At 38.7% G+C, this 21,732-nt stretch overlaps 3 protein-coding genes across 6 annotated transcripts; 1 reads left to right on the top strand and 2 right to left on the bottom strand.

Annotated features, from left to right (window-relative positions):
• Positions 1–5,670: 5,670 nt before the first annotated feature.
• On the bottom strand, positions 5,671–12,080 carry tra2a (transformer 2 alpha homolog). The gene is made up of 9 exons (XM_026347724.1): positions 11,903–12,080; positions 10,290–10,423; positions 9,743–9,908; positions 9,146–9,199; positions 7,657–7,845; positions 6,963–7,078; positions 6,645–6,767; positions 6,494–6,564; positions 5,671–6,302 (listed from the first exon to the last, which is right to left on the bottom strand). Exons 1-9 carry the CDS (start codon positions 11,936–11,938, stop codon positions 6,292–6,294), a joined length of 900 nt encoding a protein of 299 aa, XP_026203509.1. The 5' UTR covers positions 11,939–12,080; the 3' UTR covers positions 5,671–6,291.
• Positions 12,081–12,750: 670 nt separating this feature from the next.
• On the bottom strand, positions 12,751–16,811 carry ccdc126 (coiled-coil domain containing 126). Of its 4 annotated transcripts, XM_026347743.1 has the most exons (4): positions 16,528–16,811; positions 16,059–16,099; positions 14,199–14,890; positions 12,751–14,090 (listed from the first exon to the last, which is right to left on the bottom strand). In XM_026347743.1, the coding sequence occupies exons 3-4, from the start codon at positions 14,434–14,436 to the stop codon at positions 13,849–13,851; spliced, it is 480 nt and encodes a 159-aa protein (XP_026203528.1). In that variant the 5' UTR covers positions 14,437–14,890; positions 16,059–16,099; positions 16,528–16,811; the 3' UTR covers positions 12,751–13,848. The 4 variants fall into 4 exon arrangements, with proteins under 4 accessions (XP_026203528.1, XP_026203527.1, XP_026203530.1 ...); XM_026347742.1 differs by lacking the exon at positions 16,059–16,099; XM_026347745.1 differs by lacking the exons at positions 16,059–16,099; positions 16,528–16,811 and adding an exon at positions 15,998–16,039.
• A 122-nt stretch (positions 16,812–16,933) lies between these two features.
• fam221a (family with sequence similarity 221 member A) lies at positions 16,934–20,121 on the top strand. Its single transcript, XM_026347733.1, has 6 exons — positions 16,934–17,297; positions 18,260–18,433; positions 18,511–18,701; positions 18,816–18,889; positions 18,990–19,122; positions 19,967–20,121. Exons 1-6 carry the CDS (start codon positions 17,233–17,235, stop codon positions 19,987–19,989), a joined length of 660 nt encoding a protein of 219 aa, XP_026203518.1. The 5' UTR covers positions 16,934–17,232; the 3' UTR covers positions 19,990–20,121.
• Positions 20,122–21,732: the final 1,611 nt, after the last annotated feature.

Raw genomic sequence — 21,732 nt, 5'->3', positions numbered from 1 at the left:
AGCAGTACAATGACTCTAAAGTCCAAGTAAATGTAATACAGAATGGCTTCGGAGACACAAAATCTGCCTGTTGGAGCGCCCAAGTCGGAGCCCAGACCTGAACCCAGAGCCAGACTTGAGCCCAATAGAGTTGCTGTGAATGAGCTACTCCTGGACATTGTGCAGGGCCACAGCTACAGGAAGGGTTTGCTTGAGGGCATTGCTACCAACCAGAAATCAAATAACCACCATCACTCTGTATGTTTAATGTGTTCAATAAAGACATGAACGATCACTACCGGAAATGTTGTGTTTGTTGGTATTTGTGACCTTGGTGAACTTATGTTTCAGTCTACTTTTTTATATTATTACTACTTATTTAGATTATTATTTAACTCTATTCTGCATTCATTGTACTTTCATGAGAGGTTGTATTTAAATTGTATTCTGAGTGGGGATACATTATTCAGTGTATGTGCATATAAGCATCAAGGAGGCTGCATTAGTTTTAGATAGCAATATATGTATATGTGTGCGTGCGTTTGTTTCTATGGATATTAAAGTTCAGTTTTCAGCCAGTGCAAAGTGCTGTGCTTCGAGCTGAAATGATAGCACTGTGTCCCTGTGGTGTTTCCTAATGAATAGGCCTAGGTGTACATGCTCGTGTAGGGCAGGTTACAAAAGGGAGTGTTGGTTTAGTGGGCCCTTCAGCCACTGGCTCAGACTGGGGCCATGGCTGTCTCAGTGGGTTTACCCCTGTGCTGCTGAACAAACACACGCGTCCCTCTGATTGGTCCGGGGCGCCGTCCAATCACGGGGCTGCAGACCCGCTCCGTACTACTGCCGCTGGCTCGGCCTCAACGCGCTCATTCATTGGCTCCTCGGCGCGACTATTCTATATGAATCAGCGCGCCAACGACGCGTTTCTCCCCATGTTTCCTCTGCTGGGGCTTTGTCGCAGCCCAGAAAGGTGTCAGGAAACACGAGCCGGTCGAAGGATCGGCGGCACTTTTAGGAAACTTCTCCACTGTCGAGGACGTCTGAGGGGTGTGTTTACATTTGTGAGCCAGCAACATAAATAGGTTAAACGAAAAGAGAATAAAAGAAGGGGTTTAAAAGCCGCTTTTGTGCGCTTTCTTGTCACTTTTAATCGATTACAAATTTGTTTCAAGTTTCACCCACCGATGAGTTTTCCAGTAACTTTTCACTCAGTGGGGAGCTCCATATAGGCTTTCCCCTGTTGTATGATCCCATACAAAGGATTTATTCAATCTGAGCCTTTTCCACTGGCCTAGTTAGACTCATACAATTTTTTTGAACCTAATTTATGGCACTTTAATGCTTCCCAGCGCGAATGAAATAACGAAACGCGCACGCATGGGGTTCGGTGTGAATTCGTCCTGCGTGTAGCCCATCACCTTATAGGTGGTGTGTTTGTGCGCTGAACGTATGCGCACAGCCAGTCATGTGAGTAGTCGTGCTCTCCCCCGGGCTCTGTCGGTTTAAATGAATCGATGCATGGCTGTAGCCTGTCTGCGTATGTGTGTGTGTGTGTGTGTGTGTGTGTGTGTGTGTGTGTGTGGCTGCAGGCTCTGCAGGAGGAGTAGTGAATGTATCGCTGAGGAATGTACAGAAAGTCTCCCCGCCCCCAGTTTTCAGGACTCTTTCGCTATGGACAAATTCCATAGGGGCACACTGACATAAAGTTTCAGACTAGACTGCACCCTATGTGGGAAGATTTCTGCGGTTAATGTCAGTGTAGGAAAAAAAAAAAAAGAACGGACAAAATCGATCTGGTTAAACATAGTCTAGGTTATTTCTTGAGAGACAGAGAGAGAGAGAGGGGATGGGAGGTAGATTATTTAAGTAAAAACGCAGCTTATAGCCCAACTTGGAGCTGCTGGCCTCACTCCAAGATATAGTCTACGCCGCCAAGCGCAAGACTCCTTTACAAACCCCTTTTACACTCAATCAAGGGATTCTGTTTTTCGGTGAGATTGCTTTATTTTTCTACTTATTGTTAGGCGACTGAGACTCTTTTAACAATGTTTTCTTTCCACTTGAGTGGGAACCATTCAAATCCACTAACTGACCCGCTTTGCAGAGTCAGGGAACACGCCATGTTGGAGAGGATCTAGAGCCTTTACAGTAATATGAAATGCAATGGAAACAGTGTCCTTATCGATGGAAATCCAGCTCTTACTAGGTCCAGGCGGGTGTTTTCAGCTTCTATCAAGTGTTTTCATGCAGGATCTAAAGCAGAAACGAGGATTTCTTTCCTCCACACAGCCTCCTTACACCTTCATGTCATTAGAAAATGGCGGTTTGTGCCCCCTCAAAACACATGTCCAGGGAGATCTCTGTTAAGGGAGTAAATACTAACTTAATCCTTGCTGGCAAAGCATTTAAAAAGGCAAACTTATTGCAGTTAATACCTGTGCTATTTTTATTGAGCTGGAAAAAACTATATTGTTGATTGTTTTCTCGTCATGTGCACTTTGTGTCTCCAAACAAAACTCCAATTCTGGAAAAGGAGCAGTGAAAAAGTTTCCTCAGTCCAGGTTGACAGTAATGGAGAGGATGATTTCATCGTGAATATATTCTCCATGAAATAATCAGTCCCTCGTTTTGTTGCAAAATGGGTATAAAATGCTATTAATGGTGTCCAAACCCAGCTACCGTCATATTATGGTTTTGCTTCACAAGTGGCAACAATTATACCTAAATTACTAATTAATTATGTGTTTAATTGCAGATAATTTGATTCTGTACAGAGGGCATCACGCACATGCTGTATGGTGTGCAAAAGAAATAGCTGGAAGTTCTTATTTGTTTTCACTCTTTCAAGCAAACAATAAAAAAACAATTAGTTTTTCTACTAAGCATCTGTTGAATTTCAGGATTTTCTTTTTTTTTTTTTTGTAATGTTAAGATAACTGCATTTTTATTGCAGTGGGGCATTTGATTAGATTAATACCACATGTGTATGCAGGACATAGGTCTGGCGAGAATGGGTGTTTTCACACACAGTCACATGAATATTTGCAGACTTTGTCATACATTGCAGCCATGCTGTGTATGGCCATGCTTTAGCATTCAGCTTTGTCTGTGTCACAGAAAAATCATCTCTTGTTGCCTGTTGCCTGGTTTTTAGCCCCTTGATTGATTAGCTACACTGGGATTTCTGTCCAGAGGATTTCTCTTCTGTGACAGCTCAAAAGCAAATACTATCTGAATATCTTGTTTTCTCAAGAAAGCGAAAAACATGTTTTGTTGCGTTTGAAATTTTCCCATGTTTACATTATATCATGTTCCTTGTGAAATAAAATGCACGATTTGTTTCATCTGGAGTGAAAGTGTAGTTGGCAAATTTTTACACAAGTGGAAAAGGTTGTACAAATTGTTGATGAAATTATATTTGACAGTCACTGTTTGTTAAAACTGACATGAGGTTAAAGTGTTGAGAGACAATCACCTGTCAAATGGATGATTTTGGTAATTAAAAAAATTATTTGATATAGATTGAAAAGAACTTTTGAACTAGCAGCTTTTTAAGTGTTAAAAACACTTGTATTAGATTCTGAGATGTGCACATGTGCAAAACATTTATCACAAGATTTAAACAGTCTAAACTGATAATAAAACATTTTATTATGCTGAGAAAAATTTGTTAACACTTTCTAGAGCAGATAACAACCGTTTATTTGTTGTATTTGAGTACATTTCTTCAATTATATAAATAGATACAGGCATTTAACCTCCAGAAATGTCTTTTTCAGAAAACCGTTTGCGTTCACTAACATTGAAGAGCTTCAGATAAGCCCATTCTAAAATGTTAAAAAGCATTAGTTCATATTTCTTTTGGACTCCTGTATCTGTAAGAACTTTAATAATAGAGATCATCAGTTTGTTTTGATGAAATAGCAAACAGTTTTTAGCATTTGTTATTCCACCTACGAGAACTGCTCAGACTTGGGGAATTTGAGCCTGCACCCCCCACCAGTCATACTGCATTTAGACCATATAGAATACATGCAGTTGCCTGTTAACCTCTGGACATTGCCTTGTATGTTTACAGGCGTTACCTCCCACGTTTGTCCTGATCATAACTACATGATGTCAAAGATACATGTTGCTCCTGGTCCAGACTTTGGACATTCAATATTATAAAACATTGACCTCTACAGTAAAACTGTGTGTCACAGTTGATGGAAAACTGAGAAAAGATAGAAGCAGCAGTATTTGCACTACATGTGTTTGGCTCCAGAGTGCAAGAATGATTTGGTTCATCTTTTTCTGTGAATTTGAATATGTGGAGTACTTCCTCCAGGCAAATAGTTTACATTCCTGCTGATATTGTCCTTTCTCTGAACCAGAAAATAATTTACTTGTCCATATTTTTTTCTGAAAGTTCTATAGGTGAACTATTGCTGTATAGAAACCCCAGTATTGATGGAAAACCTGGTCAGTGGCCACTGCCATGACACCTGCGCAATTGCAGTAAAGTAAATTCACACAACCTCACATCTAACCATGAAATTAAAGTAATTATCTGCATTTTCTTGAAGGAGTGCACCTGTTATATAGTGTAAAAACAGCTAAGTAGCTGTTGCACTAGGCTTCAGACCAGGGGATAGTAAAATTTTATAGCTTATTTCGTTACACAAACCTGTGCAGGTAAAATGTGTATGCTATTGGATTAAAGTTCACTCAACATAAAAATCAAAGGTGAAAATGAGCACAATCGTATACAACAGACATCTGACTACGAGTGAATCCATATGGGCAAAGACCTCATACTTTGACCCTTTATCCTTTCAGCTACTGGTTACCTTGGAACCTTACGAGTTATCTTTGAGGCAGTGTGAACGAACGCATAACTCTGAGGGGCCCCATGACATGTCAGCAGTGATTATTAACCCCATTTGAATGAAGTGCTTTATTGTTGGGGCTAAGGTCTATAGATAAAGAACCCACCATTCCTTCAAGTTTACCTTTGTCATTAGCCACTCAGCTTTAAGACCTTGTTTGCCTCAGCTATCTAAACCTGTATCTGTTTGGGAGAAAAATTGATTTTGATGTCATGTTGATGTAATTTGAAAGGTTTCATCTAATGTATGAAAGTAAGACTGGGGTCCATTCTTGTAAGAAAAAGAATGTAAGACTTGTTCTCTATCGTGACATGATGTAACATATGCATTGGTTATTTTAATATGATTTGAGATGAATTATAGTCATATTAAAGTGTAGAAGGTTCCGTCATTTCAATGGTGATTCATTCTGAGCAAAGCACAAGCTCTTGTTGCTGCAGTTACTGTGAATATGTACTAAGAAATGTCTAAACAACAAAATATTCATTTTATCCTTTAAATGTGTATTAAACTTTGCATCTTCTGCAGTGAAAGCTGCCCAATAAAAGCTTGGTAAGAATCTTTTGCACATTTTCATTTTTGTAGCCGGAATTAGACAAAACTGGACTTTTAGAGAATGTATTGTGATATCAAATACCCACTTTAAACTTGTGTGAACATCAACTTATTGTGCACATTTTGGCTCTGGTCTTGTTCTGTGAAAATCTCCCCGCTTGTTTTCCCACCTCACCTACTCAACTTACAGTATTAACTCCCACCTATACAACCGAAGCTTAACTTCAATTTCATCCACATTAAGTCAGAAAAAGGTCTTACAAACTTTGGTGTTTTCATATGTATTTGTATTTACATACAAAGAAACAACAATAAAAAATGTAATACATGTCAATAAAACTCTATGAAGAAACTCAAAGAATGACAAAAAAGTGAATGTGAGCAAAGAATCAACTGCTGACTGGAGTAACACTTCATTTTATAGTCCCACTTCAACTACTACTTACCAGTAAACTGTCAGTGCTAGGTACCATTCAGATTTTATTCTCAGAACAACTTACATGGCAGGTTGTAAAATTAAGTGTCCCAATTATTTCCTAAAGCCCAGCCTTTCTACATCGTTCACTGCAATTAGCCCAATAAATCTCAAACATCAGTTACAATAAATGTATCATTTCTGCAGAAAAATCAAGAGCGAAGGAAGGATGCACGTCTACGAATGAAGCAATAGAAACCAACAGTTGCTCTGGACTTTGCTCACGCTCAAAGTGGATTCTTTAAAAACACCTGAAATTAAGACATCTATTGCATGTAAACAAGAACTGCCTCAAACCTAAGTGTTCTGTTGATTTAGACATGCTAGTTCAAAAGGTTTTCTTGTGAAAACACCTCAATGAATCACAAGCCATCGATTATTGAAGAAAGTTGAAAAGTTGAAAGAAGTGGCTTAGTATCGTCCTGCAAAAAGAAAATGTAAAAATGATTAGTACAGGTGTCATTTAGTAAAACACTAATGCAGTCAGTCAGCTTTCACCAGTCATCAATGTACATACATAAACAGGCATCCTAACAGCAATCTGATTTCATGTCTGAAGATACTGCATACAAGTTTTCTATTATATGCAATACGCATAACTCTTCACACTTACGTGGGCTGTAGGAGCGAGACCGTGAGCGAGACCTGTATCGACTGTAGTAGGGTGATGGAGAGCGCCTGCGACTGCCAAGAGACAAGGAAAATTTTTATAAAATTTTTCCTACAATAACAGTACAAGTCTGATCTACTCACCAATTACTCACCTGTACCTATAGTCATACTCGTCATATCTGTCGTAGCGATCATAGCCACGGTCATAGTACGAGTCTCTCCCCCTCCTGCTGCTGCTGCTGCCACCGCCACCGCCGCCACCACCACCGCCATTGCTGTTGAAACAAGAAAAACAAGGCCATGACTTCCAGGCGTCTCATCTCTTGTAAAACAACACCATGGTAAAACGTGCTAGAAATAACAAATGTGTAACACGCAATTAAATACAAAATTTACACAAGCAAGTGCTGACTTCAGAACAATCATCTACATCATCCCAGTTAATTACTCCTGCTTAGTGTTGATCTTACTGAGTTGGTCGGCCCATGTAGATTCCTGGCGTAGGAGTATGGGGACGTTTGGTAATTGAGTAATCAACTCTGATGCGCCTTCCATCCAGCTCCATGCCATTGGCTCGCTCCATTGCCTAGGTAGCACAAGACAAAAGGTGTTAACAGACTATTGTCTGTCTTTAATAATAATTACTAAACTTTTATTCAAAGGCCCATCCACATTACACACATTTCCCCCCCTTTTTAGAAAGTTAAATGACTGCAGGGCAAGGGAGTTTGTGGCAAGGCAGACACCTAGTGGTGTAGTCATGTAATCACACCTACATAAAAACTAGTACATTATGATGTGGAGAACCTTTGAACCTACATCAAATTCTACACATACATACTGTGATCACATGGTGTAGAACAATTATGTAGTTGGTAATGATCATACACAGATGTAACTAATCAAAAAAGAGGCAACATTTTATTTTAGACAGAAAGTTTGTAATATTTTACTTTACTATACAGCATTTCTTCCAATTTCTTAAGACCCAAGGCCCTGTCACTTTTCCATTCTAGCCATGTAACAAGAAACTACGTCACACCTGGAGCCCAGATGAATGCCATCAACTACATCAAAGAACAGAAAACAAATGAGCCTCTTATTTCAGGATTCAAGATCATTGGTCACCTGACCAATAAACACGACCACAAACATCTCCCATACCTCTTTGGAATCCTCCAGTCTCTCAAAGTAAACGAAAGCAAAGCCACGGGAGCGACCCGTGCGCTGGTCATACACCACATTGACCCCAGCCAGAGGACCATAGCGAGAAAACACCTCCCTCAGGTCACGCTCTGTAGTGTACAGGCTCAAGCCAAACACCCCCAAACATGTGCTTGGGTCAGGGTTTGCCTGGAAAGGTCAACAATATGGGTAAGAGTTGATGATGTGCCATACAGCATCTATGCTTCTAGTAATTTGCATACTATATCCACATTATATTTTGCATGCAAAGCATGGTTATTTGTGCACATAGCAGCATGTTACACATTTATTTACATGTGCTCGTAGGCTATATATGCCTTTCTAAAAGTCAAAAGCAAAACATAATACAGCACCAAACAAATGGTTTACATTAGGTTGTGTAGAAATCATAAAACTCCCCTTATATACATTTCCTGCCCTAATCTGTAGGGAAAAAACAATACTATTCCAAATATAGATATACTATGACTTCTGACTTACAACTAAGGCAGTTGAATTACTACTATAAAAAGGTAAGAATGTATGTAAATGTTTATACTGGGGTACCATTTCCCCCAAAATATTTCCCACCCTAAGTATTTCCTGTTGTACCTGTCCAATAGTAAATGTTCTGTGCGTAAACTATGACAGGTTTAATAACCCCTTAAGACTGCTTTCAAAAAGATATCCTCAGGGATACTTAACCATACTGAAAAGAAATTTCATTAGCTGTCTTCTTGCTTTAAAAACATTTAATTTCAGTTTTGCTTTATCATGGACCTCTTACACCAGTGAACTGTAAACTACCAATCTTACACAACTTGTACTTAAACATGGTGCTGCAAGAAAAATTCTGAACATTTGATGATGTTGCATGTCAGGCAGAGGACCAAGAAGATATATGATTGTTTTAAAAATAAATGTATAAAGCAGTTTTCTTTTATTACTTCCAAATTAGATTAATTATTTAACATCAACATTTCCAAGCATAAATATTGTTTTTCCCTGTTTTAGTTTCAAAACCTTAAATTAACACTGTCACCATTAAAGTTGTAAAATGCATGATTTTATCAGGTATAGATAAGAGGTACATTACTTTGTGCACTTATATTTTACTAGTTATTCGCATAATGAAACAGATGTAGTACTCCAATACATTAAAACACCATGTACATGCATGCACCAACACGTTATTTATATTCTAATATGTTTTAATACGTACTGATAAGATGGTTAATGTCCCTTTGCAATAGTTTTACATAATTTGATTTAATACAATAAGTGATCCAATGCTCCTTGCACACGTCAAAATCAGTGTACCACATTAGAAGCATGTCTAAATATGATAAGTTCTATTTTATTTAAGTTACCTCTACCCCTTGATCCAGTATTACAATGGGAGCAGCACATCTGAACAACACACAACATTACAATGCCCATTTCTCAAAATAACAGAAGGTCCACGTACCCTAACATCAGCATCACTGCCATGACTGTATGCTTCTTTTTTGAGGTCATGGCTCTGTTGATATAATGAAAGGAGGGGAATATGATATTTAAAGGGGTTATTAAATGTCATGTCAATGGGACGTCCCACAGCATTAACCATAATAATCTGAAAAAAAAAAAAAAAGCATTCTCATCTATGAAATAACAAATTCACTTGCATTTGACTGTGATTTAGTTTTAGGTTAATATTTATGTGATCTGTTCTAATGATCAAAAATAAATTCATATGCAAAGCATATTAAATTCTTTGTATTAACACAAATATTTTAACATTTAATTATTTAAACAAAAACAAAGTGATATTAAATGGAGAATAGACTGATGATTGTGATACATGTAGCAACATTACATCCACACTTTGTCACTTCAATAAAGTGTCTCTTTGCATGATTAATATTGTAATAAACTTATTAATAAGTCATACAATAAAAACACATTTTCAAAATATCAGTATTAACATCTTAAATGTGTAAAAGCATTATTTATATTTTATTTATACTTATTTATTCTGTACTCTACAAAACTTTGCCCTATATTTAGATATCATCACACTCACCCTGCTCCCAGCATGGCGACGGCGGTTTGACATAGGGGAAGTGCTCTGGCTCCTCCTGCGGCGATATTCAGGACTGTAGGAACGAGAACGGGACTTCCTCCGGTGGGAATAAGACCGAGAGTGAGAGCGGCTATATCGGCGGTTAGAGTGCTGCCTAGAACGAGATCTGAAAAAAGGACAGGTGTCAAAGAATTCAAACACAACAAATGGAGAAAATGTAGATAACATTTAGGCACAGAAAATACATAGAAAATTAAAATGTTGCTATAACTGAGTGAAATACACTCACTGGTCAATGTATTAGGTACCCCTGTACAATCTAATGCAATCAAATACAGCAGCTCTTTCATGAATTCTACTTTTACAAGGCCATAATCTCAGTTTTTTGTTGAAAATGACAAGGTGTTTTTAATGTTTTGGCCACCTCATTCATTATAAATAGGATGGCCAGAGATTGTATACATCAGCCCCTTAGGAACATTTTGTTGTTTGCAATACAACGTGATCACAATATCACAAAGGTGTTTACAAAAAGGGATCAACATACCTAGATTTTGACCGAGAGTGGGATCTGGACTCAGAACGTTTGGAGGCCCGTGATGGGCTTGGGGATACGGACCTGCTCTCCGATTTCAACCGAGCTGGACTCCCACGATCCGATTTAGTTGGGGAGCGTGACCCCTATTGCCACAGCAGCATGTTAAAAAACATTCTCATGGAAATATATATATATATTTTTAAACACATTAATACAATCAAGCACAGAATAGTAGAGTATGTTGCAGACATACAGTACAGCTGTCTAAAATGCACAGCTTATGTACTGTGGAAGAAAAGGTTAGTGATCTTATGTCAATAAAACAAAAGCTTTTCATTTACAGAATGGCATATTATTACATTTTTTGTAACAAATGAACATGACAGCTCTATTTCTATGTCCACCTGGGCCATCAAAGGAAAAGAATTAAACATGCATTTTTATGTTACAGAAAGGGAGCATGGTTTAACAAAAAAAAAAAAAAAAAAGACATTGTATTTACTTAGCCTAGGGACACATTCATTCTTCCAGATTCTTTACACGCTACTCCCTTTTCTCAGGATTTCTATCCTTCTTCATTCTTCTTTTTTCAGTTTTTCATTTTTCTGATTCCAGGTCTGTTTTTCATCTCTTCACCCAAACTGACACCAGTTTCATTTTAGCCATTACACTGCAAGTGCTTCTATCTGACACCATTCTTCCGTCACATTTCCTCCCTTTCCACTTCTATGTTCTGCTCTGTACATGTTTTCATTAGCCTTCTTTTATCTTGAAAATTTTCTTCATCATTCTTGGATAAAACTCTTCAAATCCTTCACGATCAATAACCTTAATGAAAAAAGAACATTCAGTAAAATTAAGATCATAAGTTTAAGAAACGGTGAATTTTTTTAATGAAAAAGAAAAAACACCGGATGCAATGCAATTACAATTTTTGCTACATGAAGTTTAATATCCCAGACATTTTGTACATGAGCAAATTAAATTATACGTTTACAAGTTTATATAAGTGATATCAGTATTTCAATTTGCAAATTCAGAGTGTGACATCGGGGAAGAAGAGTGGCTTAGCACTTACGCACGTCTAGTATAACGAAATGCTAGCACAGGCTAAACAAGTACTCAAGTGGCTAATGTGCTATAATAGCTACAGTAATGCAGCATTAAATTTCAACATGTAAATGTTAAACGCTAAACTCCATTAAATTTTAAAGCAAATGAGTTATGCGCAAAAACTGTAGATGAAAATGCACAAATAGGACGTTTAAATACCAAGGTCTAACTCCGGTGACTGTAAGCTAACTGGTGCCTACACTGCTAGCTAATGTTGCAGTTGAATTGAACCAGTCACAGCATAAAAAGTTCATGTTAAATTAACTACTTCTCAATTATATTATCGGTCTCGGGCAAATACAAAACATTTATCTGCTTCTTTACAACGGGTAACTTCAGCCAAAGCGAAGGAAGTCAGCGTAAATGCATTACCTTAGCGTTAGCTTAAACACACGTTAGCTAGCAGCTAATGGTTATGGATGAGGTGAATACATTGTTCTATTAGCAGCCGCACGGAGCAACACGAACAAGGAAGCAATCGAAACGTGTCATTCGATATAACTACTTACCCGCCCTTCGTAGTTTCTTTCCTCAATGTCACTCATTGTTCAGTCGATCTACGTGAAGCAAGTGTTTAGGCAGGAATGAGCTGCAGTGAAGTTTAACGCTATATTTTTATTTTGATGTTAGTAGCTGGAAGATGGCGCGTAAGTGGGTGGTATGTTTATGTACTGCAGCATCTGACGTCACCTCCCGTCTCGTCTCGATAGAAAACACTTGGCGTACGTGAACGTCTCATTTACTCCCTCACCGGCCATGTGAATTAATTATCTGCACAGTAACCGCATTGACTTTATTTGACAGCTGTCATGTTGATGCGCTGGAGTAGAAGGAGAAAACAGCGAGCATATAAGCTGTAAAAACCGCAGCAGTAAAGGCAAGTACTTGTGTAAATGAACTTTCCATTGCTGCCCTGGTAAGCCAGTAAATAGGCTGGTAAATTCCTGTGTTTAGCTGCAGGGTCAGTAAAACTGAATGGAAAAAGTATCTTCAGACATACACACAGCCCATATAGACTTAAGAGTGATGCTGTCATTTGGATAGAAGCAAATAAAACTGAAATCGTTATCCTGCAAGACAAACCATGTCACAACAAATCTCAATGACACTAAGCATTTTTTTTTTGTAGCATTAAATAAAATTATTTAAAGTAAGCAATAAAAAATGATTTTTAATTGGATTAATCTATTTTGAAAGCTCTTGCAGAGTATTGACCGTCTTACCATCTTAATGTTCTTAACCAAATTTACGGTATCTTTGGCTCTTCAATCGTCAATCACAGTTCAACAAATGCAGTTTAGCAACTTAAAAATACAGTTTGTAATATGTGAGCATTATCAAACAAAGGGGCTAAACAGGCTACTACTACTAGTTTATTTTCTCCAGTTTTAGTATTCCACCCATTTTGACAACATCCAAACAATGGTGATTGAAGTATTGCCCTTATTTGTGACAAGACAATGTCATCATGTTAAAGAGAATTATGATAAGCAAATTCAAGATGTTCTACTTCAGGGCACAACAGGGTGAGGTATTTCTCCTCAAAATTATAGAAACTATACTTGGGATTAACATGGAGGTTCAAAGAATAAATATTCCAGAGCCTAAAATATCCTTAAAGTAAGAGTTGCCCAGTATTTATAGAAAGTCTCTTTAAAGTCACAGTGCAACACGAACCCTGAACATGTGAAAGCAGTAGGTCAAGCATCTTCACAGCACTGCAGGCTAAATACTGACCACAGTACAATCAGTCAGTTCCACATGAAAATTAAAAAACTCTACTCATCAGACAAGCTAATCATTGGATTTCAATGGCACGCTCATGTGTACAGTGACAGATTAGCATCATCCCATCGTATTCTGCATAAACCACAAACTCTGTCATTGCAACTGTAAATGCACACTTATACTGCCTTCAGGTGGAGTGCCAATAGTATTCTTTGGATTATCGCATACATGTGAAATATTTTGTTAAGTTATCCTTAAAATCGCTATATGTATATGCTAGAAGCTAAAGAAGAATCATCTTCATACATTATTTGGCAACCACATCAAAATGTAGCTATTAAGCAGTATTATAATTATTCATGATAAAGCATGAGAATCCATTTCACTTCCTAGAGTGTTTACACCTCTTTGCATTCTCACAAACAGTCAAATATATCATTATAAAAATTTAAACCAAAATATCAGCAATAAAAATATAAACAGATGTGCTTAACAGTCTTGATAAACAAAAGAAAATATAACATCATCAACAGCATGATAGGACAGAGCGTAAAGAAGTCCTTTCCTCTGTATTGGCTGTGCAATTGAGATGCATCCCACAAATCCCGGATGTCCATTTGTCTCCCTATTGCTTTTTATTTGTCTGATGTTGGTATGTCGTTGATAAATGCTGGAAAAGTGTGATGTGCTGAAAAGAAATTCAGGACCCCTATCAAAACTATGCCTGTTAATGTGGTCTATGCCTATTACGAATGTGTGGATGAAGGTGTGATGTCCCTTGGTGACCGCCAGGTGACTCCTGCTTTGAGGCTTTCTGTAGGCCAGCAGGAGGAGAGGCAAGTACGCCCCCTGCTGTGTGGGAGGTGTTGGTGGTAGAGGCATTGACGACCAATTCAATTTTCCCCTCCAGTTTGACCAGCCGTGTCAGAATGTCTTCCAGCAACACAGCTATAGTCCTCTTCAGATCAGCTGCATGTATAAAAAATGTAAAGAGAAAACTTTTATTAATAATTAATTGAGGAGAGTAGTAACCCTCTTATATTGCACAGTACTTCCGACTTTATCTTACATGCTTACCATAGCCAGCCATGGAGGTTCCCTGTGGCCCACCTGGTGTATTCTGGTTCTCCTCTGTCAGGACCTTGACGTATCGTCGACTGAGCTCTAGGATCTGCTCACGTAGCTCTGCGCTGCTCTGATGGCGCGGCTGCTGTACAGTGTAGCGCAGCAGCATAAGTCCCCATGCCAGGCCAAATACTAACAGCAGCACACTCAACTTCTGGGACATGTTCCTCCGCAGGAGAGCACCCACCATGGTATTGGGAGTGGCAAAAGAGAAGGGAACTAAGGGGGGGGAGGGGTCTTGTCTTGGGTGTAGAGATACTAATAATTTGACAAATTCTGCAAGAAAATTCTCTTTTCTGTTGTTCTTATACACAGAGCAGGCAGAGGTCAAAGTCCACTACAAAGCATTTCTATAGCTGATACAGATTCAGCGCCTCACTCAAGTTAACTCCAGCATGGTATGTTGCTTCATATTTATATAATCAAAGAACTCTCTCAAACCACTAGAACATCCTGCTTACCCCCCTGAAACGTCAGAAACAGTTGAGCAACAGCAGAAGCCAGGAAGTGAAACCAGAAGGAAGCTAACACCTCACAAAGTAGTCAATGGGTTTTTGGAAAACGGTGCTTTGGTTTCACGATGCTCAATACCAAGTCATGAGTGTAGAGTTGGCGTTCAGGCAGGCGTCCACGGACATTGTTGACTGCATTAGAAAAGAACACAAACACAAAAAAAAGAAAACGTATAACTAACAACAAGAAACAAACATTTCTGTGAGCTTTTATAGATTGTTCATTTGAATAATGCAATGGTTTGATATCATATATTAGAAACAAACAAACAAAAAAAAAAAAACGATATTTACTCGAACTAAAAATGACTGTATGGACTGGATGAAAACCTCTTCACATCTTGCAAGGAGGTGGTAGCTAAATTAAATGGTTTCTTAGACCATTCAGCTATTATCAAAGTTGTTTGCTGCTTTCAGTCACAGTGCACAATAGCTCAATCATTAACAAATCTTTTTCAGCCCTCTTAGCCCAGAAACCTGATTACCAGTTTGCATTTCATGGGACCCACTTTGCAGCTCCAGACAGGAGTGACAGCAAATGAAAGAGGAGGAATTCATTCTTTAATTCCACCTCAACCATGGCTATTGGACCAACAAATAGCCTGGGAGTGCACCATGCACATGGAGGGGAAATTAGGCGATCATTTATCAGTTTTCGTGAATTTGTCAACACGTTCATTCTCTGCATACTCTCTTGGGTGTGGAACTGTAACTCCCTAGACAGGTTAGAAAGGGGACAGTGACTGGGGGAATGAATTATGAAAAGAAAGGTAACAGAATCCAGTTAGCAATGCTTCCCAGTCTCTGACACACAAACGTACACACATATATATACACACATGAGCATGAAGAATACAGGTTGTAAGAATAAGAAGGGTTTAAAGACTCAGTGAAAGAAGTATCTAGCCAGTCAAAAAGTGAATTTGCATTGTTTTGCCTGTAAAATATGTAAATGAACTGCCAGGCACAAGACGAAAAATCGACTAGCATATGCTATATCATGTCCAGGAGCAGAAACTGATACATCTTCAGTGAAAAGATTTTTATCTATCTTACTTGTTGACAAGCAGAGTAGCTGTGGTATTCAGTCACTGTCATGCCACTCTAGTCACAAGGCCTGGTCATTATTCTTTAGAAATACACACCATTTAGTTCACATCCTCAAGTCAATAAATGTTCCACTCACTTGTGGAGCGATTGACAATGATAAGGCACACAGTCTCTTTCAAAATAACTAACCTAGAGGTTACAGATTGACCACAGCAGCTTTCACTTGTGATTAAGCAGGTGCCAGACTCACCGCTAATCAGCTGAACTGCAAACATATCTGCAATGTCAATACTGTTAGGGTGGAAGAAATTTAAGAAAATTAATATTTAAATGACAAACCACAGATTGACAACTTCGCAAACATGCGGACTAGCTGAACTGGTCTTTATGATAACACCATAGCAATGCGTGCATGAAACGTAAACTGACACTGCGCTAACAAAGAAAGGTAAATTAAGGATGCACAAATCACTAATACTTAGCATCAAAATGTTCTCATCTGCACTTAGTTACAGTTGTTAAATGCTGGGTAAGTTTTCATATGCTATTACCAGCGGTTCAGATGAATTCCTTGTAAAAAATAACATTGCAAGTTAGCACGACAAGTTAGCTTGGCAACGCTCAAACTTGACAGGAAACACGAAGACAAACTATCTGCAAATGGAGCAAATCTAAACAACGTGAGATATTTAACATCCGTATATTGAAGAAGAATTTACCAAGCTCCAGAGAAGCTACTGTCAGCTCCGGCTTTGACAGCGTTTCAGAAGGATGCTTGTTTGGCAGCGATGGTGTTGCTGTCGCTGGCAAATGTCACAAAAAAACGGCTGTACCCGTAAAAAAAAATATCAGCATCCGAGCTTCATGATGAGGTGTCGCTTCTTTCTGATAGTCTCTTCGGTCTCTTCCTCCACGAATCGGTAAAAGGAGTGAGTCTTTTTAAGAAACAAAAGTCGAGGGCTAGAATTCTAAACATGCAACTGTGCTGACTGTCATGGTTCCCCTGAACGTCTACTGCATGCGTCATTACCACGGCATTATGGGAAATGTATTTCTACTGTCCAGCCAACCCGTACGGGCTATGAGCTAGTTAGCTCAGGAGCTAACTAGCTAATAGGCTAATAACAGTCCCTATTAGTTCAGATAAACCGTTTAGCTTTGATTAAAACCTTTACGCAGGTTCATACATCGCTGCTGTATCATCAGGAGAGCACTACTACTACTACTATTAATAGTAATTATTGGCAGTATAGTTCTAGTTCTAATAGTTAACCCGTTAACTTGTTTATGTGCGGTTCAGTTTGCCACCGCTAGAGGGACGTCTACAGCTATTGCCATGGCAACCTCAAAGCTGTAGGTCAACAGCCAACGTGAGTTACAATTGTTGTTTGCTAAGCTCACAGATCAGTTGTGGATTTCCGATCATGGAGAACATAAGTCTTGACAAATCAGCTTTAAAGGCAGCGGATGACTACTGGGAGTACAGAAGGTTTGTAACGGAGCTAATTAATCTCAACTGTTTGGAGACGATCACCGGCATGTGACAACATGCTGGCGATGATGTCACAGCTGGATTATAATAAAAATGTAAACATCATATAAAAAACCCTGTTGTTATAGGTTGTTTAGCTCAGTTGTGTGTGTAAGTTATTGTGTCCATGAAAATCTTTGTTTTAACGACAGACATTCGACTAAAACTTCTCCGGGAAACAGATCCGTCGATCTGGATCTGGTGTTTGTCAACAAACTGCATGTACTCGGTACGAGGTTATACAGAGTAAGGGTTTGATTAATCTACAGGTAACACTACATGCATACTTGAATTCATAAATATGCAAAGTGCTAATGTTGACTATAAAGGAGTGTGCCCTCTGCAAACATGTAGCTGCACATGTCATGACAGATTTAGAGTAAAAATGTGATGGATGGTTATTGAGATATTACAGTAATATTTCCATAAAGATATTATTCACAAATATAAAATAAACTAATATCGAGTATAAAGGCGTTTACTCTCTGTAGGATATGTAGCTGCACATTTCATGACAGACTCTGAACCTATTGGTCACATAACATGTAAGTTATTGAGATACATATAGTAATATTTTCATGAAAATGTTATGAATAAATATGAAAAGCACTAATATTGACTATAAAGGAGGATGCCCTCTACGGGATATGTAGCTGCACATTTTAGCACAGATTTTGAGTAAATTTTGAGAATTGAGTAAATATTATATTAAAATAGACAGAAAGACCATTTGCAGATGGTCCCTAACTCTGTATGACCATGTACCCAGTAGGTGCAGTTTGTTCCCCGACTGGCAAACACCAGACACAGATCGACAATCTGTTTCCCAGAGAAGCTTCAGCCGAATATCTTTTGAATGTCCAACTTCAAACCAATTTTACTGCAGTTATTTACCTTAATGGTGGTTTGTCTTTTTTAAGGATTGTGGGTGATGATGATAAAGGCAGACTGTTCACACCAGAGCAATATGAGGAGTACAAAAGAAAGGTGCTCCCTCAAAGGATGAAAAACAGGCTGTATGTGAGCTTTGGGGTACCAGGAAGTATTGACTGCAAACTCATTGGCCCTGAGACACAATGCTTCTGTACACATAGGTAGTACCATGCTATCTAACCCATTAAATGAGATATTGTGAGAAATACACTTATCTTAGTAATGTAATCTTGTCTAGGTACAAGCAACATAAGACAGACTTTGAAGTGGTACCCTCTGAGCGGCCCCTTGCCCTACCATGCCAGGTACGGGGATGTTCCTGTCTTGCCTACCATTATGTTCCGCAGATTGGACCCAACCCTGTTCGGTGCAGATGCAAACATTTGCCTCAGGACCACAGTGAAGCTTCTGGCTATTTGTGCAAAAAATGTAAGTCTAAAATCACAACGTTTAAAGACATCTCACTCAAATGCAATCCTGCAATATATACAATTAATGATCAAGATAAAGCAGCTTTTTTGTACCATGTACCATGTCAATCAGGCAGTTCCTGTTCTGGGTTCCAGAGCCCCTACACTTGTGGATGTGGCCAGCCAAGCTCTGCTCACAAGACTCTGGTGAATAGTCAGACTAATGCGAGACAGCGATATAAAACATTGTCTACAGATATTAAATATAATTTACTAACGCACATTTATTCCTCTATGCTTTTGACAGGTTGAAACTAAATTAGAGAGGGAAGCCCGTGGTCAGCCCATAAGTAAGGACGTCCCTTATGCTGCAATGGGGGGGTTGACAGGCTTCAGCTCTCTACTCGATGGCTATCTTGCACTGGAAGCCAGTGGTTCAGGTACCAAACGTGTAGCTGATTTCTATTACAATTAAAATTCCTGTAGGTCAGCTTTGAGGAGGACAAAGTAATTTCTTATAAAGTAATTTCATATCACATTTTGCGATTAATAGATTCAGTGTTTTGGTCATCTAGCCTTAGAGAGCAGTACAGGGGTGAGCTAAGGGAAAAGAAAGTTCCTTTAAGAGGCATGTGAGGGCAGTAAAGAGCAGCACAGCATCTGTACTGAATAAACAGGTCTGCTGAATCCAGACTCTTTCAGGGCAAAGTATTTAGTAAACACCACCTGTGTGAAAACAGCTTTAGTAGACCTCTGGGGACACAAAATACATGCCTTTCAAAATGCAAAAAAAAAAAAAAAAAATGATTGGAAGCTTTGTCAACTTTGGAGAGGTCATTTTCATCTATTCTAAAAACCATGGAAACTTAATTAGTGATTGAATGTGCACCATTAATTACAATTTTAATCCATTTCGGTGCAGTTAATTTAATAAGTTGTTGATTAATTTGTCATTAACTTTGCACACTTAGGGGAACTAAGAGTTTGTAATCCCACATTTAAATATCTTGAACATTTACTCTCCCACACAGAAGATTAGGTTTGTATGTTTTCTTTATGATTCCTTCCTCAAGATATAATTTTATTTGGAAATTGAGGGCTGCTGAACACATTTCAGTGACTGCAGATGATCCTTTAGTTTTAACACCATCTTTCTTTCACATCCTTGTGTTTCTGAAAACATACTGTAGATTTGAAATAAGCGTATTACCTGTGTTGTACACGACATCCTCTGCTGGCACCCGTCACATCTGATTTCTATAATCTCTGGTGTATCTTTTTTAGATCAAGACAGAGAAGACGGCTGACAGCAGAGAAGCTCAGCGTCTAGAATCATCTAAACACTGATTAAAGCATCTGGCTGAGTTCTCTGTAAGAAAGACAAACATTAAAATGTGACATTCCTTTGAATATCTATCTGTTAAACTGTTTTATTAAATATTGGGCACAACATTTACCACATCGTATGAATCATACTTTCAATCTGCAACATTTACTCACATAAAAAAAGAACATTAACACAGCAACTTAAGAACATTTTGATATGTCGTACAGTTGAATTCTTTTTTTTTTTCCAGTGAAGTGCCTTTTTTTGAGAGTGTCGTGACACTGCGGCATAATCAACTGTCAGCAACAGTAGCGATTAAACTCCACCTCACAGCTGAACAATTAACTGACAGTATATTGATTCAGTCAGAGGTTTGAGTGTGGGCAGCTATTAGTGACACGATGATCCAAATTTCCAAATTCAAAACTGTTCTTTTGCTTGCTCACATAAAACATTTATTCAGAGTGCGAAAGGTTCATATTCCTCACGTAATTGTCAAACAGTACTTTAACGACTAACAAATCTACATTTACTTTTTTTTATGGATGTTTTCTAGTAATGCCTGGTATTTGTGGCTTGATACACATTCCATAAAGAAGTCAGTCTACACATCTGAGGTTTGTATGATTGATGTTCTCTTACGGAGAGAGAGCCACCCACTCAACATGTCACCAAAATAACACCAGAACCACAGAGCTACGTGCCCAGTGATGAGCACAGTTTTTAATTTGCAGATAGATGTACTGTCTCCGATTGATTAATCCCATTCCTCATGGAAGATCAGCAGTGATGAGGAGCTGATTTAATTCACACAGTGAATGGAGTTTGAAGCAGGTCATGTTTCCTTCACTGGCGGCCCACTTTCAAGCATCTTTAATTGAAATAAAGAAATAAAATTAATGGGGATCTAAATGAGAATTCACACCCACTCGAATGTTCTCCCAGCGAGAATGCTAAGTCAAAGTGGATCATCATCTACGCTGGTGGTGGCCGGTGCATTTTACGTCACCTGTGCTGCAATTTACGCTACGTGGTGCATGTGTGATGTATGTGTGTGCGTACGTTAGTGAGTTGAACAGGTGGTCATGAGGGAAAGGAAATAGGGCTACGCCTGGAGGATGGCATGGCTGCACCTGGGTCTCTGCAGTCAGATGCTGAAGAAAAAGGAAAAAAAAACAAACAAAACAAAACAAGAGGAAGCCGACACTTCAGCTTCAGTGTGTATCTACAATGACCGTGGTATCAGGTTGTCACAAGATAAAGTATGTACACACATGCACACTAAACCAATCGTGTTTCCCATTTGCTACTCAGAAGTGCTTTGTTGATTACCAGAATCAAGCATCCTTAAAAAAACACACCTGACCTGTTTCCACTGTGCAGAGGCAGTGGGCAGAGTGGGATGGGGTACAGACAGAGAAAGAGTGAAAATCCAATTAATTAAGAGGTAAAGGCTTGACACATTAGTCGGGCACAATTACAGTCCAGGGTAATTGCCTTTCCACAGCAACCCTGTTGAGCAGGCTCCAGGTCATTTACTTTGGCCATTGGTTGAAGGGAATGACTACTATACTTCTCTTATCCCCATGGAAACCACACCCATCTTGACTGACAGATCCAACACCGCAAATCAAGTAGCAAGCACAGAAGATTAAATTGGCAATTACTGCGCAAGGAAACACTTAATTACCCCAGTGACAGTTAGGGTGAGCACACTCTTACT

Source organism: Anabas testudineus, chromosome 11 (genome assembly GCF_900324465.2).
Source record: "Anabas testudineus chromosome 11, fAnaTes1.2, whole genome shotgun sequence".
NCBI lineage: Eukaryota > Metazoa > Chordata > Actinopteri > Anabantiformes > Anabantidae > Anabas > Anabas testudineus.
The sequence above is the reverse complement of the archived record's forward strand: the minus strand, read 5'-3'. Positions and strand labels throughout refer to the sequence as shown.

Excerpts from the sequence above, each read along its gene's own strand:
- tra2a (XM_026347724.1), bottom strand. The coding sequence starts at position 11,938 with ATGAGTGACATTGAGGAAAGAAACTACGAAGGGCGG. Across the intron at positions 9,909-10,289 it reads CACTCTCGGTCAAAATCTAG|ATCTCGTTCTAGGCAGCACT; the intron begins GTATGTTGATCC and ends TCCTTTTTTCAG. Across the intron at positions 9,200-9,742 it reads GTCGCCATGCTGGGAGCAGG|AGCCATGACCTCAAAAAAGA; the intron begins GTGAGTGTGATG and ends TTATATCAACAG.
- ccdc126 (XM_026347743.1), bottom strand. The coding sequence starts at position 14,436 with ATGGTGGGTGCTCTCCTGCGGAGGAACATGTCCCAGAAGTTGAGTGTG. Across the intron at positions 14,091-14,198 it reads AACCTCCATGGCTGGCTATG|CTGATCTGAAGAGGACTATA; the intron begins GTAAGCATGTAA and ends TTATACATGCAG.
- fam221a (XM_026347733.1), top strand. The coding sequence starts at position 17,233 with ATGGAGAACATAAGTCTTGACAAATCAGCTTTAAAGGCAGCGGATGAC. Across the intron at positions 18,434-18,510 it reads CAATGCTTCTGTACACATAG|GTACAAGCAACATAAGACAG; the intron begins GTAGTACCATGC and ends AATCTTGTCTAG. Across the intron at positions 19,123-19,966 it reads ACTGGAAGCCAGTGGTTCAG|ATCAAGACAGAGAAGACGGC; the intron begins GTACCAAACGTG and ends TATCTTTTTTAG.